General features: G+C 33.0%; 1 protein-coding gene across 1 annotated transcript in view; it reads left to right on the top strand.

Annotated features, from left to right (window-relative positions):
• Nucleotides 1-17,166, top strand: part of LOC137654586 (uncharacterized) — a 167,743-nt gene that overhangs the window by 93,619 nt on the left and 56,958 nt on the right. The window contains 1 exon segment of the mRNA XM_068388341.1: nt 12,535-12,758. Within this exon segment, the coding sequence (XP_068244442.1) occupies nt 12,535-12,758 (224 nt within the window).

The following is a 17,166-nucleotide window of genomic DNA, read 5'->3' on the forward strand; positions in this document are numbered from 1 at the left end:
TTTCAAATAACCATGTCACTCAGAAGGTGGTAGTCCAAAACAGAACTGCCAAACAATTGCTCCTTAATGACTATTTTCATAAGAATTTTAGGTTCTATATATATAACAATTTTCATACATAAACGCACCCACATGCATATTATATGCAGGTATAAATATATATATATATATATATATATATATATATATATATATATATATATATATATATATATATATTCATATACATATATATGTTTGTGTGTGTATACACAAAACCACGCAAACACTTTAAATACACAATTATATATGTATATGTGTATACAAAAACGCACACACAACTTTATGTGTAAATATATATATACTTATATTTTCGTACTGTTTATTCCAAAGTACCTAAACTGTACATCAGCTTCTCTTGCCACATGTTTTTAACTCTTTACAAAACTCATAATATCTGCATGCAACTTGATTCACAACGTTTATCAACCTTTAGACTATAATTATGCTCCCTCTCAAAGAAATGAAACGTCATCCAGACGAGACAAATGTTTTAATTTTCATGAATAGGACGTCTGAGTAGTCAATCCTCAAGTGCCACTTAACCTTAACATAACTGACTCGTCCTAAATTTATATCATATATTTTTTGCCCAATATTCTTTCAATCAAAACATTTACTTCATGGCATATAGAAACATCTTTAGATACATACTCTAGAAGTATAAGTAACCATTGACTGAAGATCCCTACATTTGACATCTCGAGAATATAATGATATTACAATCTACAACCGTAGTTCAGGTCTAAATCTCTTTTAAAAGAAATAATAAAGAGTACGCCAGAATTACCATAACCTTTGATTAAGTCACATTTTATACATATGACTTAATGCAATATCCTATTTAATAAAATCGATCACCTTCACGGCAAAACATGAAAAATTATTGAGCTCATGAAAGAACTAACAAGTCAAAAGATCTACTGTCAATATTATTATAATGACATACATAGATACGACAGTAATGGCTAGAATGTTACTGTGCAAAAAAAAAAAAAAATGGATACTTTAAACTTAGCCATCTTATAAAGAATTACAAACAGCAACTTTGAAGATCCAAATATTTCTATTGAATGACCTTCATGACAATTGACTACCCAGAACCCCGCCATCCCTACCACAGACATTGTTTAAATAAAAAACAACGGAATGTTAATAGGATACATCTCGGCATATGTGAAAGGCATTACAAAACAGTATGAACATAAATACGAGTCAAAGAGAAAGTCAACAGTGGCCGGGTATCTAGGTTGTTTAAGAGCGACCTGAAAAAAATAAAAATGAAGCCATGTCTTACAAAAATGTTCTCAATCAGGGGAAAACGGAAGAAAAAAAAGGTAGACATATTCCATTACCTTTGCGTATTGTATGTAATATTAAGTATTCCAAACAGATTTTCCAAGAAAAAAAATACAGCCCCTTAAACAAATCATGTTACCGCCAGATTTAGCCTCTAATTGTAGACATTAGACAAATATCGGCATTAGTACATACATACGAAAAAATTACCGCATAAATAAGTTTACTATTCCTAATATACAAAATATTTACAACGATCATATTGAGCCGGATAGAATGACACCTAGACTTTAATCAACAAAGAGAGCAGGCAGGCTTTAGAAGTGGGTATTTAACAACTGACCATATCCTCGTAATTAACCAACTAATGGAAAAAAAATCAAGAGCATAACAAACCACTATGTACGACATTTATAGACTATGAGAAAGCTTTTGATTCTGTCATAACTTCAGCAGTTACGAAATCCCTCCAGAAACAAGGAATAGATGAATCTTGCGTTAGAACACCTATATATATATATATATATATATATATATATATATATATATATATATATATATATATATATATATATATATATACAGGAAATGCCACAATCCTAAAACACAGTGCATAAAGATAGTGAGATATTTCCAATTGAGAAAGGAGTTAGACAGGAATACCTCATCTCTATTGAATTATTCACAGCAGGCCTAGAAGTTTTTAAAATCTAGATTGGGAAAATGTAGGTATTAACATTATTGGGGAAATGTCTTAACAACTTTAGATTTGCAGATGACATAGCTCTGTTTAGTGAATCATGGGAGGAATTGTAAATGATGATAGCAGATTTGAATAGAGAGAGCAGAAATGTAGGACTGAAAATAAATATGAGTAAAACTAAGATAATGTTCGATGATAAAGGCGAAGAGACAACAAATAAAGGTTATGGCCGAACCTATAAAGATTGTTACTGAATATGCTATTTAGGACAGACATTGTTTCCCCAGGACATGAGAACGAAATTAAAAAAAAAATAAGCATGAGATGGGGAGCTTTTGGTAAAGAAAATTAGATTAAGAAATGTAAAATACAATTATCCCTAAAAAGACAAGCATCTAATCAGATGGTCCTACCAGTATTAACTTATACATCGGAAACTTGGAGCCTTACTAAAGCCGTAGACAATAAGCTAGTTACAACTCAAAGACCTATGGAAAGAATGATGAAAAACACTAAGAGACAGAAAAAGAGCAACATGGAAACGAGAACAAACTAAAGTAGAGGATATTCTAACAAGAAAAAGAAATGGACATGGCAGGACATATAATGAGAATGACAGATGATAGATGGACAAGAAGAGTAACAGAATAGGTCATTAGAGAATGCAAACGAAGCAGGGGAAGAAAGAGAAGACGATGGATTGATGAACTAAGAAAATTGGCGAGTATAAACCGACACGAGTGGAAGGACATGTTTAAAGGTTTAAAGGCCGCCCATGAATAACAGAGGCAAGGGACAGTGACATTGCCCTATCAAGCAGGACAATGCCCTAGAGACTGACCAAATATCATATGATCAGCGCCCAAGCCCCCTCTCCACACAAGCTAGGACCAGGGAGGGCCAGGCAATGGCTGCTGATGACTCAACAGATAGACCTATAGGCTCCCCCAAAGCCCCAAACCTTAGCTCACAAGGATGGTAAGGTTGCAGATACTAATGGCACTAACGAGACTGATTGGGACTCAAACCCCCGACTGGCAAACACCAGGCAGAGACGTTATATATATATATATATATATATATATATATATATATATATATATATATATATATATATATATATATATATATATGCACCTTTCGCATGGGGATACCTTAACGCGGTGAAAGGATATGCTTATCGCCATGATAAGCAATGCTATAGGGCCGTCCATAGTAGGTTGGTTTGCTGTGAGCGATCAGACGAAAATCTCTTATCATCACCAATCTGCACTGTCCAGCGTGGTGTTGAAAACTGGCCAAACCCCAGGCATGAATCTACTTGTCTGAGGTATTTGTCCTGGTCCTGCAGTGGACTAGACACGGCTGCATTTATACAAATACCCATTGCTTTTCGAGGAACCTGTTGCCTCCTAAATATAATTTTCGCCATAACATTTCAGTTACACTCTCTCAGGAACTTTAGTTTCCCCAACACCTTTCGTTTTCAAAATTATAGATTTTAATCCACCATCACCACTGTTTTCTCTCCTTTTCTCTCCTACACAACGAAATCTCCTATTCTCAAAATTGGAAATTTTTGCAGAAAATCTAGAAACCAGGTAACATAAGTCAACTTGATGTTTCTTTAACGGAGCTATTTTTTCAATTAGAGGAGAATAGTTTCATTATTACGGCAGTCTTAGTTTACTGGGGAAAAAGTAAAAATTGGTTAGTAAATTGAGATAGTAAGCTACATTCAACATTGCTCCAGGCGGATGTCAACTACGTTCCATTAGGTTTTCCTTAGAAAAAAATTTATAGTCCACAAGGGTATCCCTTTAATATTGTTGATTTTATAAAGAAAAACTTCAATCAATCAGAAAAAAAATTTAATGATTCGCATATACGTAATGTTTTTCTATTTTGGTATATGATTCTGGAATAAAAAAATATTCCGACTTGCAGCCAACAAAATTGGTGAAGCGATCCAAAATATGTCCTAATCGAGAGCGTCAAGACTTGGCATATGTTACGAAATATGACGTCATAAAACTACTCAACAAACTAATGTCTTCTCAAGATTAAGAAAACCGATCATGTCTTACGAAAGTCTTTGGCCCACTTTGGGAGCACTCTGTCAAGCCCTTTGTAGAGGGTAAGGCTAAGATGCCCACCATTTGATATCTCGATGAGGAGTGTAAGAGAAAAGGCTCTACCATCAATATCTCATACATTTAATTTCCTTAATGTTATTACCATTCTTTTCAACTGATTATACCACTAAGCCGGAGAAAACGACTGGAATCTAACAATTATATAACTTATGTAATAATACGTCAGACGATTGTACAGCAATATTTAACTGGCAATGAAAGGATAAAAAAGTACTTATGTGCGAAAACTTTGATGGACTGTAGTATCTAAAAGCTAATACGAATATTTTGTAAGCTATTCCAATATCCACATACAATCATTTTACTTTCAAGATTAATTCAAGTCCCATCAAATTCAAGTTTTGTAATCTAAAATACCTTTTGATTCTCTAAAAAAAAAAAATTAAAAAAAAAATAAAAAATGCGGGAGAGAAAAAATGAAACTAACCGGTCTTAAGTGCTATAATCGCAAAATATTGTAAAAGTTAAATGCTATGGCATGTATTTTGCAAGTTCCACCGATATTTAATTAACATTCCTGTACTGGCAATAGGGAAGCGTGTAGGACCACTTTAGAGTATGTAGTTGGAGGGCATGACGTATACATGAATATAGTACTAAAAAGACATTAGTAAAATCTAAACTCTCCTTAGACAATGTCCGTCCAACTAAATGCCCAATGAACTAAACATCAGTTCGACTAATAATTATGCGCCCAGCCACAATCTATATGAAGCATCTTTAAACTGTAACCATGTTGTTTAGGTATACATATAAATAGTTTGAGTAAATATATATGAACCATACGAATAAGAATGCAAAACCAGAGTACTCATACCTAAGTTTTAAACAAGAACTAGTTGAGAGTTTCTAAACCAACAGAATGAAAAAAGCACCTGAAGAATTAGTACAGAGAGTGTAGTGTTTTTTTACCACCTGGTAACCTGATCGGATCGGATGCCCTAGTGTGATATGCATCGATTCTGTTTTATATCCTTTCATTGTTTCCCATTAATATTTCATTCCACTCTCTGGTTCTCTATTCCTTTATTTTAACATCAGTAACTCAGTGGCGTTTCCTCCCTTACTTCACTTGAATTAGCCCCGGTTATATACAGTACAGGTCACACAAAGCCCCGTTAGATGACTGTAATATTTTCAATGATTTCTTAGTGTCCCACAGATATTGTTTCGGGATGCACGAAGGGATGTTCAAATTGTCTTTCATCCCAAAAATTGTTTGCCTTCGGTAAAAGTGTAGAAGTCAATCAATGCGTAGTGACTAAATGTAAATGCAGCTCGATCCTTGTTGCACAGCTTATTTGTGAAATAACAAACGTCGAAGTTAAAAAGAGAATATTATTTTCTGGTGTAACTAGATAAATTCTAAGTTATGATTTACGAAGTCACAAGACAAATATTCGCTGAAACTGTGTATGTATAGTCTATGGTGTAAGGAACCGCAATTCTTTCAAGTCAAAAATCTTATGTAACGAAATTACAGAAAATCTACAACTAATAAAAATTCAAGCATTCTTCTAATACATCACCCATAATTGGGACAGTTATCATTTTATATTTTCTACTAACAATACGAATTTTATAACGATGTCGTAAAATGATATTTCACACTTCAATGTTAAAGGAATCTTAAAAGAACCTTTGTTACCAAATGCAGCCTTTACAATCTTTGCAGTAATTTTTACTCAAGTTAAGTCGGGAAATTTATAAACTTGTGCATCATTAAATCTAAATTAGATTCATGTCTAAAATATAAAAGCTACAAATAGAGGTTGGTTACTATTATGTACTACTCATTAAAATAAAAGTTAAATACGCAGTATGCAGTAAAAACCATCCGTTAAAAATCCATTAACCTTCGTTGATTAAAATATTGGACAAAACTACAGATAAGTTTAATTTAATTTTCTACATAAATCGCACTAAGGCTGTTTAGTAATAAGAATAAAAAAAATCTCATTCGATTGATATTCACACAATAACATGGTAACAGAAAAGCCAAATATAAATTATCCTTCTATATTTCTTGACAAATGTGTATGGAAAAAAATTATAATAAAATGACTGAACATTACTGGATTAATATATCCTCTATATATTAGTTGAAAATCGAAGTATTGAAAATCGAAGTATCAAATAGCTCATAAACTCAAACATTCAAAATATACATCGGAAAATTCTAAAACAAACATGTAAAGCATTTAACTTTAATGGGGAATAAGGTCAACGATTTAGGTAACAAAAAATAACATACAGACAAAAGATAAGTAAAAGAATTCCAAAACATGAAATCGAGACACATTGTTTTAAAAAGGTATATTCAAGACAACAAAGTTGAAGAAATTTCATCCAACCTAAATATGAAAAAATAAAACGATTTTTCAATAAACAGGAAATGCACAAATAAATTGGATCTAAAGAGAAGTTTGATCAAATCAATATCACATCAATTAAAGAAACCGTAAAGTTGAGACCCTTGAATTACTTAAATAAATACAAACGTCATGCACAACAGATAATTCAAGTCAGATGTCATGTTGGCAACAAACAACATAATATAATCTTACATTACTTTTGACACAACCATTTATGTAAGTAAATTGTCATTTGTCGTCCTGATGGTTAGAAATAACAAGCAAACCTCCACTCGACTTTGATCTTCACGCTTCTAATAAGAATCCTGACATCTTCGAATTGACATAATTCGCATAAACTACAACACAACAATACTGATAAAAATAATCAAAGCAGAATAAATTAGACAGGGAACTCTCTCTCTCTCTCTCTCTCTCTCTCTCTCTCTCTCTCTCTCTCTCTCTCTCTCTCTCTCTCTCTCTCTCTCTCTCTCTCTCTCAATATAAAATATAATTTTAACAAGTATATAAACATCATGACACAATTCATTGGTTTCATAAGTTATGAAGTTAGGGTATTAAAGTCAGATTATCAAATGTACGTGTATTTAAAGATATGTATATACACCCGGTTTACATCAGTGAGAATATTAACCCCATACCAAGTCCAATGAATGTTCGAAGGGGCTAATATGGGTCTAGTATAGACTAGACCCAAGTTTACCACACGAACGATTAACTATATTTCATATCTATTCATATATATGTGTATGTTAGCAAGACGGAACAAAATATTTAAGAACAATATGATATGCTTTCAGATCCACTAGATGAAAAAAAGATTTCCTTCAGGCGATGTTTATGAGAACCAAGAAAATAACAGGATTGATAAATCTATGAAAATAATTTCCCTAGAATTTTGTGATTCACAGCCTTTTTCCCAGAATTTTAGCAAAAACAAAATGCGATGTTTTCCATGATTATAAAAATCAGGAGTTTCTATCGAATATTTCTCTTAGTAAATTCTGATGCTAACAAATTAATAAATGCAATTGGAATCAAATAACTGCTATATAAATATTTATCTCATGCAATAGTTGTAAAGGTACTGAGGGTACAAAAATATGTAGCCAAATATTTGAAATATAAATTACGCTTTGGTTGGTCAAAGTAACTATCGTAATACATGCAAATTATTTTAGGCTTACCTTTCATAGTACAAGAAATCTCCCGAAGAACAAAAAAGCTGAAAAAGGCCACAAGATAAAGAATTCAGCGTTCTGAATAAAATATATCTAACAACCATACTTGAGAGTACCAGTAATCGTATCAGTAATTACTAGGCCATGTGCAAGTCTGTGACAGCAGGTGACCCATATGAGGATTGTTAGATAAGTGACCTACGCCAGGAGAGAGAGAGAGAGAGAGAGAGAGAGAGAGAGAGAGAGAGAGAGAGAGAGAGAGAGAGATTAAGGATTCACAACCAATGTCACTCGCAGTTAATATTTGGAACACGGTGGGTGATGATATCCCTGCAATAGTTGAAACTGTTTTGTGATAAAATACCAGAACAAAATTACTTGAAGATACTATTGTCATTTCTCCTTGGAACCAATGAGCGACGGTACGTATTTTCAATGCTCTGTTCATTACATATCCGGAATAAATAGTTCCCATCGTGGTGAATAGAGAAAAAAGGTAGCTTTCCCTGATAAAAAAAAAAGTATATGTTGCCTTTCGTAGTTAAATCTGGCACGGTAGTGACGTCAATTGAACCCTTCCATAAAATTATTGCAAATAAACATAAGGTTATCAAAGTTTATCAAAGTTTAAGTTATCAAAGAACAGAGCTGGCACGAGAGTCAAATAAAGGGTTCCCAAATATTATTTGACGAGGATTATACAGTATGCACCATATACATGATACAGAAGCCAAGTGCGAAAAGATTTGCAAGACTCGGCAATTATGTTCATAGCCTCATCACAGTTTATGCTAGAAACTTTTTTGACACACCAAATTGTATCATTTAATCACAGTGATGTTCTTCAACTCAATAATCATTATTGATTGATATTTACAAGGGCTTTGGGTCATAGGGCACAGCGCTGGGGGTTAGTAAGGCCATTCAAAAATTATCGTGAAAAGGACTATAAAACGAGGGACCCGAGCTCCCGAACAAATATCTGCAGGGGGAGAATGAAGTACCACGAAAAACTAAGGCACCAAAGTATTAAGGATGGTTAATCTGTCATCTGACAGTTAATTTCTTTTCACTTTAATAACAATTTGAGAATAAATAAGAAAGCGTTAAAAATTCTGGATGCATTTGTGATTAAAATAAACCTCAGTAGCAAAAGGAAGACGAAAGAATTTAATTGAATTTAGGGAGAAAATTTACAAAATTTACTTATTAGCAAGTTAATAGCAATAATACCTGTTACAAGTTGAATTACAGAAGAAATTAGTCTTCTAAATAAATGAGAAAGCTCTTGTAACATGATCAAGTGAAAACACCTTATAAAACAAGTGCTGTACGAGTCCAGTGCAAACATAATCTGCCGTTTTAGGTAAAATAAAAAGCCACAAATCCTCGATATTTCGGGGAACTAAACCAAACTTAATGAGCGGAGAAAACTAAAAGCTTTAGCTACATGATTAAAAATAGATAGAGAAACAGATTCCCAAAAGAAAAATGTCAGTAGTAAACACAGAGGTACTCGATTAGATTGCCAAATGAGAAATCCCAGTAGCATAATAAGTACACTCGTACAGTAGGCTAAAGTTATAAACCATGAAAAAAAAAAAAAAGTTTTTTTTATTGGACGTAGATGTCAGTTTACGTTACGATTTACAGGACTCCAAAGGAACATTCCAACCACGACAACACACAAAAGAATCTTGAGTGTTTCGAATGCGTGAAAAATTCTCATTGGTTGGTCGTTTATCTTTTCTCTATCTTCCAATTATGTTTTTTACCTATTTTTTTTTTATTTCAAATAATAACGTTTATTGTCTATGGCTTAGAGCTTTAACGTCAGCTCATTTATACTTTTTTTTTCAATTGATCATCAGTTTGACATCATATATATATATATATATATATATATATATATATATATATATATATATATATATATATACACACATATATATATATATATATATATATATATATATATATCTTCATAATTAAAATTAGGTAAAGTAATACCTCTTTTGAATACTATTACATATTCAGTTAATTTTATCATTATCACGGAAAAAAAAATAAACTTAATTACAGTATTGCATTTGACAATAGACACCATTTGAAAATTGCACCCCCACAACTACGTAGAACCATGTATGCTCTAAGACAAGGGCAGCAGGCAATGCAAAGTAATTCAAGTTTTTTACAATCATACACGAAAAAAATACTTCGCATATCATGCATGCAAAAATAGTCAATTCGTTTTCAAATATAACTAAATCAAAATATCTGAAATTGTTATCTATGTCATATTCACTATATCTGCAAACTCGATGACACTGGCGGCAGCAACGACATTTCACTATAAATATTGAATAAGCCAATTACACGTTTTAGTTATAGGAATCAGTTATACAAATCCTATCCAAAAGATAAATGATGCCTTAGTTGGAAATCATATATCAAATGTGGAAAAAGACGAATACATATAATGATTAAAAACTTCAGAATCCTAACCACATTATAAAGCTAAGATCTCGCGAAGCTGAGACATGAATAGAACTTGGCAATCTTTCTATCTAAGATACTGCTACTTGCTAGAAAGCAAAATCCTAATGTTTTGCGGATGAATGTCCCTGGCATTGAAACTACATATCAAAGGCCCTGTACAGGCGCTTTCACTTCTCTTATATGAATCATAATTTCATACTTTGCAAACCTCTCTCGTGCCGGGAAGTCGAGAGAAGTATTCCATGACTATCATATATATCACAAAAAGGTAACGATTTTTTTTAGGATGAATCAAATGTAGGAATTCGTAAATAATCTGAATCGCGATGAGAACATCTTTACCTTTTCCTTAAACACAGAAAACTATGTCAAAACAAACATGAACCACAGTCCCAAAATAATTTAATATGGTTGCATATACTAATAAACATCCATATTTGAAACATTTCTTCGATAAGTCGCCTTCATCGCAAACATAAGTACAGGCAACCATACAATGAAAAATTGATAGCATTTTCAATTAATATCAGATGTACTGAGAAAATAAAAAAAATGGTTCTTATCAAAGGTTTTATAAATGTTACCAATGGTAGAGGTAACAGAATTCAGGGTATATGTTATTAAATTAGCTCTGTCTACAAAATGAATTAAAATTTTCGAAAAATAATGTCTTCTATGAGTATTTTAATAATACAGTAATTCTCTAAATTGTACGGGTCTGCTAGAAATAGAAATAAAAGTAATATAAATTCGCTTTCTTTTCATGCGTAGAGATACTCTGCAATAATGGCATTTCTGAGGTAAATTTAACTATCTGCCAACTAGTGCTATCCTATCTATGAATAGAATCAAGCATTGTGACTTGAAAATTGCCGAGATTTAAATTAGGGGGAAAATTACTGCTAACAGATGTATAACTATTTTTCAAAGATCTTATCTTGGAACATTTAACTAAAGTGAAACAAGAAAAAATTACTAATTAACAATGCATGCAGTTTTTTATAGAAACAGTAATTGTACGAAAACACCTGCAATCACAATAAAACTTGATTTCGATAAAATAGACCAAACTCTCAGGAAAAGATGATAGGCAGTTACTGTCGTCATAAAAACCCAAAGGTAAACAACAAGATTGTCCTTAATAATATACAAAAACAAGCAAGGTACGACTGAAGTCAAAAGGAATATTTTGTTTACATTCTCGACTAGAGGGTTTTATTGGGGCGACAAAAGGGGCAACGAGTATCCGCGGATTCTAAATCATTTTATATAAACTTAAATATAGCGAGAGTTGTAAGAGAATCCAAGAATATCTCAGGCATTCCTCTCTCTCTCTCTCTCTCTCTCTCTCTCTCTCTCTCTCTCTCTCTCTCTCTCTCTCTCTCTCTCTCTCTCTCTCTCTCTCTCGTGACCAGCAGCACTAATTATATGCATCTTAATATAAATTCTATAAATATCATTCCAAAAATTCAAACTACCATGCGAGCCTCTACTAATGGCTAATGCATATGATACGACCCCTACAGACAGGGCTATCCTTTTCCCCCTTTTTTTTGTTTTTATCTAACGAGGGTAGATATTTGTTACGTCAGGACTTGGCGCATAAGAAGAAGGAGCATGTTGGGTAGCCTTTGTGTGTTGATTCTTGCTTTGATCCATGACTTACTTAGTGTAGGTGTTTTTCGGAGGCTTGGAGCCCCTTTCCTTACCTGAAAATGCGACCTTCGTCTCTGCCCAGTAGTGTATTATCGTCCCCAGCGGGAGTAACAACACCAGCTTGCCTCAACACCAGGGTGTCAAAGAGAGACAAGACACACACACACAGATAGCGAGAAAGAAAAAAAACCCGTTAGCCGAAGAGCAGAGAAGGGGAAAAGGTGTTTTGTATTTAAAGACGCTGTGCAGCGGACCTGATGCAAGAGATTCAAGATGGCGCCAAGCAAACGCAGTAATGATAATCATGATGATGATCGTAATACCGATGATTGATACCGGATAACATGCCCTCTTTGATTGACTTACGATGCATCCCAACCCTTTGAAATAAGTGTGGTTGTGTCAAAAAAAATTTTGGAACACGTTTTATTTTTGATTTTGAAAGTCCAATTTTGTCCTCAAAATGTGTAACAAGAGTAAAAAGCCTCGTATCCATGTGAGTATTTTGAGTGTGCAGTGATTGTCCGAAATATTGTCGTGTTTTCCACTGTTTCTCTTCTAAGGAAGTCCTCGCGCTGTTTCAAAAAGTGACCTGTCATGACCTGGTTTCCCTTTCCCTTCCCCAGGTCACGGCCAGGGTTGCACTTGCGAAGTGTGCTCATCGGAGTTTCCCCTTCGCACTCACCTTCTCCTCGACATGTCCTACTCGAGGCTGAGTCAAGATCAGAACAAGTCATCCTCCACATCGAGATTTAGCTTTTTCAGTCGAAAGAAGCCGTCGGGTCCTTCTCCTGCGGCAGCCGCTGCGGCGTTGGCATTGGCACAAGAACAGAGACTCGCTGCTGCCAGAGTGAGTATAGACAACACTGGCACTCGCAATGAGGAGTGCAAAGTGTCCCTCCGAAGGAAGAATCTTGTGAGAATTAATTATTCAGTGTGATTGTGTCTATATGATTAATCTATGCGACAATGAATGACTATGTGGGATAAACATTCGGTTTGGATGACCCTTAAGGGTGGATTCCATAAGGAATAGTGTGTGTGTGTGTGTGTGTGTGTATGTGTGTGTGAGAGAGAGAGAGAGAGAGAGAGAGGAGAGAGAGAGAGAGAGAGAGAGAGAGAGAGAGAGAGAGAGAGAGAGAGAGAGAGAGAGAGAGAGAGTATGACCCTTCGGTGTGAATTTTATGTAAAAAGATTGGCAATGAGGAATAATCTTTCATCGCTTTTATGCCCCTCTTCAAGACCATTCCCATGATGAGTGAATAGCAATGAAGAATAATTATTGTCAGAGAGAGAGAGAGAGAGAGAGAGAGAGAGAGAGAGAGAGAGAGAGAGAGAGAGAGAGAGAGAGAGAGAGAGAGAGGTTGGGGGGAGGGGACTGGCAATCTTTTCACGATGAACCTCTTCAAGAATCAATGATTATTCACTGTGTATGTTTGTCTATGTGTGTGCTCGTGTTCTGACGAATATGCACGATAAATGTTATGTGATAAATGACATTTGGGACCATCTGTGTTTATGGTTTACAAGAGTTTAGGCTTATATTTAAAAGCACGTGTCAAACTGTCTGGAGACTTCAAAGAAGTCACATTAGGCCCTGTCATTACCGAGTTTCTCTCTTTGAAATCATTCATACGTAAAACTTTAGAACGATTAATATTCAAAAGCATTAGGGGAGACTATGCCAATGCATGCCAGAAAGACCAGTACGAAAGTGGATGATGGGATTTTTAAGATTTTCAATGAGCTACATTGAGAGTTGCCATGTATTAAATTGAAAATGAATATTTGGAAGCTTGCGAACAGCCGTTGATCACACCATTTTAAATGTCAATCCAGACTTTATTTGATATATTAATCATTAATTGTTGAAATATTTTACACTACACAACACACAAGTCAACAATTTATTTTACTATTGATAAAAATTAAACGTTTTGCGCTAATTAAAATCTAATGTCGGCTACTTTTCTCTTACAACGTGTAGCGCACCTACATGATCATAATATCTAATATAATCTTTTTAACAATGACTATCGAATGCATTGCCACCTACGGTAGTCCATACCGACAATGCTTCTCTCTGTTACTTGATCGGACTTTTTTCTCGGGGATACGTCATTCTCTTCATTAGATGTAGTTTATTCTTTACAAAATCAGAATGGTGGGTTAAGGATATATTTCCACAACTGAATTACATTACAGAAATCCCCAAAAGTTCTATAAGTAAATATGACAGCACAGACAACACGAAAACGCGCCTTTCATAATAAAAGGATAATCATGAAAGGAAATAAAATCCCTTGATTGTATAAGAGAACTCGGCAGAAAAATTATACTTTTAAAGATCGACTCGATGGCAAAGGTCAATCCAATGACCAATTAAACATTCTTTATCGGCACATAATTCTAGCAATTTGGAATTATAAAATGTGATGCAAACCCAATATTATTGTTTGAGAATGGTCTAAGTTCGTCCAGTAAGTGCAACCGTTCTATTGATATTAGAAACGCGTGATATAAACCCACACGCTGACCGGTAAATCTTTTATTATCCTGATGATTATTAGGATAGGGAACCACCATCATTGTCGATTATAGGATAATAGTTCAATCACCAAGACCGCTTTTGATAAATTACTCAACATGTCAAAATAGAATATTCCCTAATTTAGTGCGTTTGTTTAAGATGTAGTTACTACATATTTGGCTTTCTATCCCATAAAACTGGACAAATTATTTCTTTGAGAAACCAGGATGAGAGGCACCTTCTAACCATTGCATTCAGATGTTTCATTTACATCATTCAAATATCTAAAAACTGGTTTGTGTTCTGCCATCATAACATAAAAACTCGTGTGGGGGGGGCCAGGTCCAAAGAACGTTGTGCCTTGATAGTACTTTAAAAGTACTAAGAAATTATATGAAGCTTCTCATTGCCCACCAGCTGATTGCTTTCTACCTTTAATTTCTCACACCTTTGGTCTTGACCTACCTATACTAAGATCGCTGCGGTATCAGTACAGATGCCATAGGTTACTAAATTTATGTTATGATAATCATATAAGCGTTAAAGTCTATTGAAATAGGTTTCAATTCTTGAAATGTAGTGCTTTTGTTTTCAACAGATATTTTGAATACATCTTACTTCATATATTAATGGTTAAAAGCCAAGTTTCATCACTAAAAATGTAGATGTGGCATAGGGGGCTTATTCTTTGAACTGGGATTCAAAAGGTTTTGGTCAATGTCATCAAAGGTTATTCGCTCTTGATCACTTACTGTGATAACAAAAGACAACCCAATTTTATTAAAACTGTCTTCCTTTTATTTTCATCTCCTATTTAAGAAATGATTCTGCAGACTATTAACGATATAGTCTTAAAGATGACCTAACTGTCTAATTAAGATAATGATCCTATAAACGATATTAAAAAAAAAATGGAGGCTTTCTGATCTGGGCCGGCCGATTGCAGACGACATTAATGCCATTTTTGACGATATGGGTAAAGTCGTAAGTTGAAATTGAAAAAAAAAAAAAATTACTAGGAATACATATAAAGTAAGATGAAAGCTAAACACATGAAATCCAAGTACACATATAAAGCACAGTCTTGTATTATTTACTGTATTCGTGGTACAATAAAATATATCGAAATAATTTTTAATATATTTTTTACGAAGCTTGAATTTTTTAATAACATCCAATAACCACCTGTTAAACGGTAGATTTTTACCCAGAACCTAAACGCAGAAATGTACCACACACCTGGGCAAATGCACCTTCATACCGTTATCAGGAAAGTAATAACGTTTTACATATATATTAATGTTATGCTCTCTCTCTCTCTCTCTCTCTCTCTCTCTCTCTCTCTCTCTCTCTCTCTCTCTCTCTCTCTCTCTCTCTCTCTGTTATGTAATATATATATAAATACTTATATATATATATATATATATATATATATATATATATATATATATATATATATATATATATATATATATAAGTATATGTATGTATATACATACATATTATATATATATATATATATATATATATATATATATATATATATACATAACAAGAGGAAATAGTTTAAATACATTAGAATTAATACTGAATAGAAAGTATAAAAGAACTTTTGGCTGTATATACCTACACTAAATACGTATCGGCATCTACGGTACTCTCATTTACCACCAAAACGTAAAAAATATGATAAAGAATCTATACGTACAAAAATATATCAAATATCAGATAAAAAAGCAGAAAGATCGATGGATAGATAGACAAGTAGATAGATTATAATGTAAAATAAAAAGTGTTCTTTTATCGGCTAAGTTGAAGCACTTTAGCTATATCTTTGAATGGTGAATCTAGGTTTTCTTTTTCTGGTCAATTTCGGATTTATATCAGTTAGGATAATTTTTATATATACTAATCTCCTTTATGTTATAAAGAACAACATACATATATATATACAGTATATATATATATATATATATATATATATATATATATATATATAGGTATATATATATATATATATATATATATATATATATATATATACACATATATGTGTGTATATATACAGTATATATATATATACCTATATATATACCTATATATATATATATATATATATATATATATATATATATATGCACATTTATATATGTATATATATGGGTGGGTTGTATATATATATATATATATATATATATATATATATATATATATATATACACATACATATATATATATACATAAATATAAATATATAAATATGTGTGTATGTATATATATATATAAATGTGAGTATATACATATATATATATATATATATATATATATATATATATATATATATATATACATAACCACGATTAGCGGCATTGACGGATGTAAAACATGGGTAGAGAGAGAGTAGTCATATCCTGGTGAGAGGGGAGTGAGTCTGCCTGCCTATCTGAATATTTAGCCGTCATTATTTGCCAGGCTGCGTACACTAGTGTGTGTGTATATACTCACACACACACTCACTCACTCACACACACACACATTATATATATATATATATATATATATATATATGTATATATATATATATATATATATATATGTATATATATATATATATATATATATATATATATATATATATATAGAGGCTCTTGGTTTAATTGCTCTTATTCTTGTCTACATTAAAAAGGGTCCCAGCTTCGATTACTGGACAAGGTCAAGAAAATGGAGC

The sequence above is a fragment of the Palaemon carinicauda genome, chromosome 15 (assembly GCF_036898095.1).
Source record: "Palaemon carinicauda isolate YSFRI2023 chromosome 15, ASM3689809v2, whole genome shotgun sequence".
Lineage (NCBI taxonomy): Eukaryota > Metazoa > Arthropoda > Malacostraca > Decapoda > Palaemonidae > Palaemon > Palaemon carinicauda.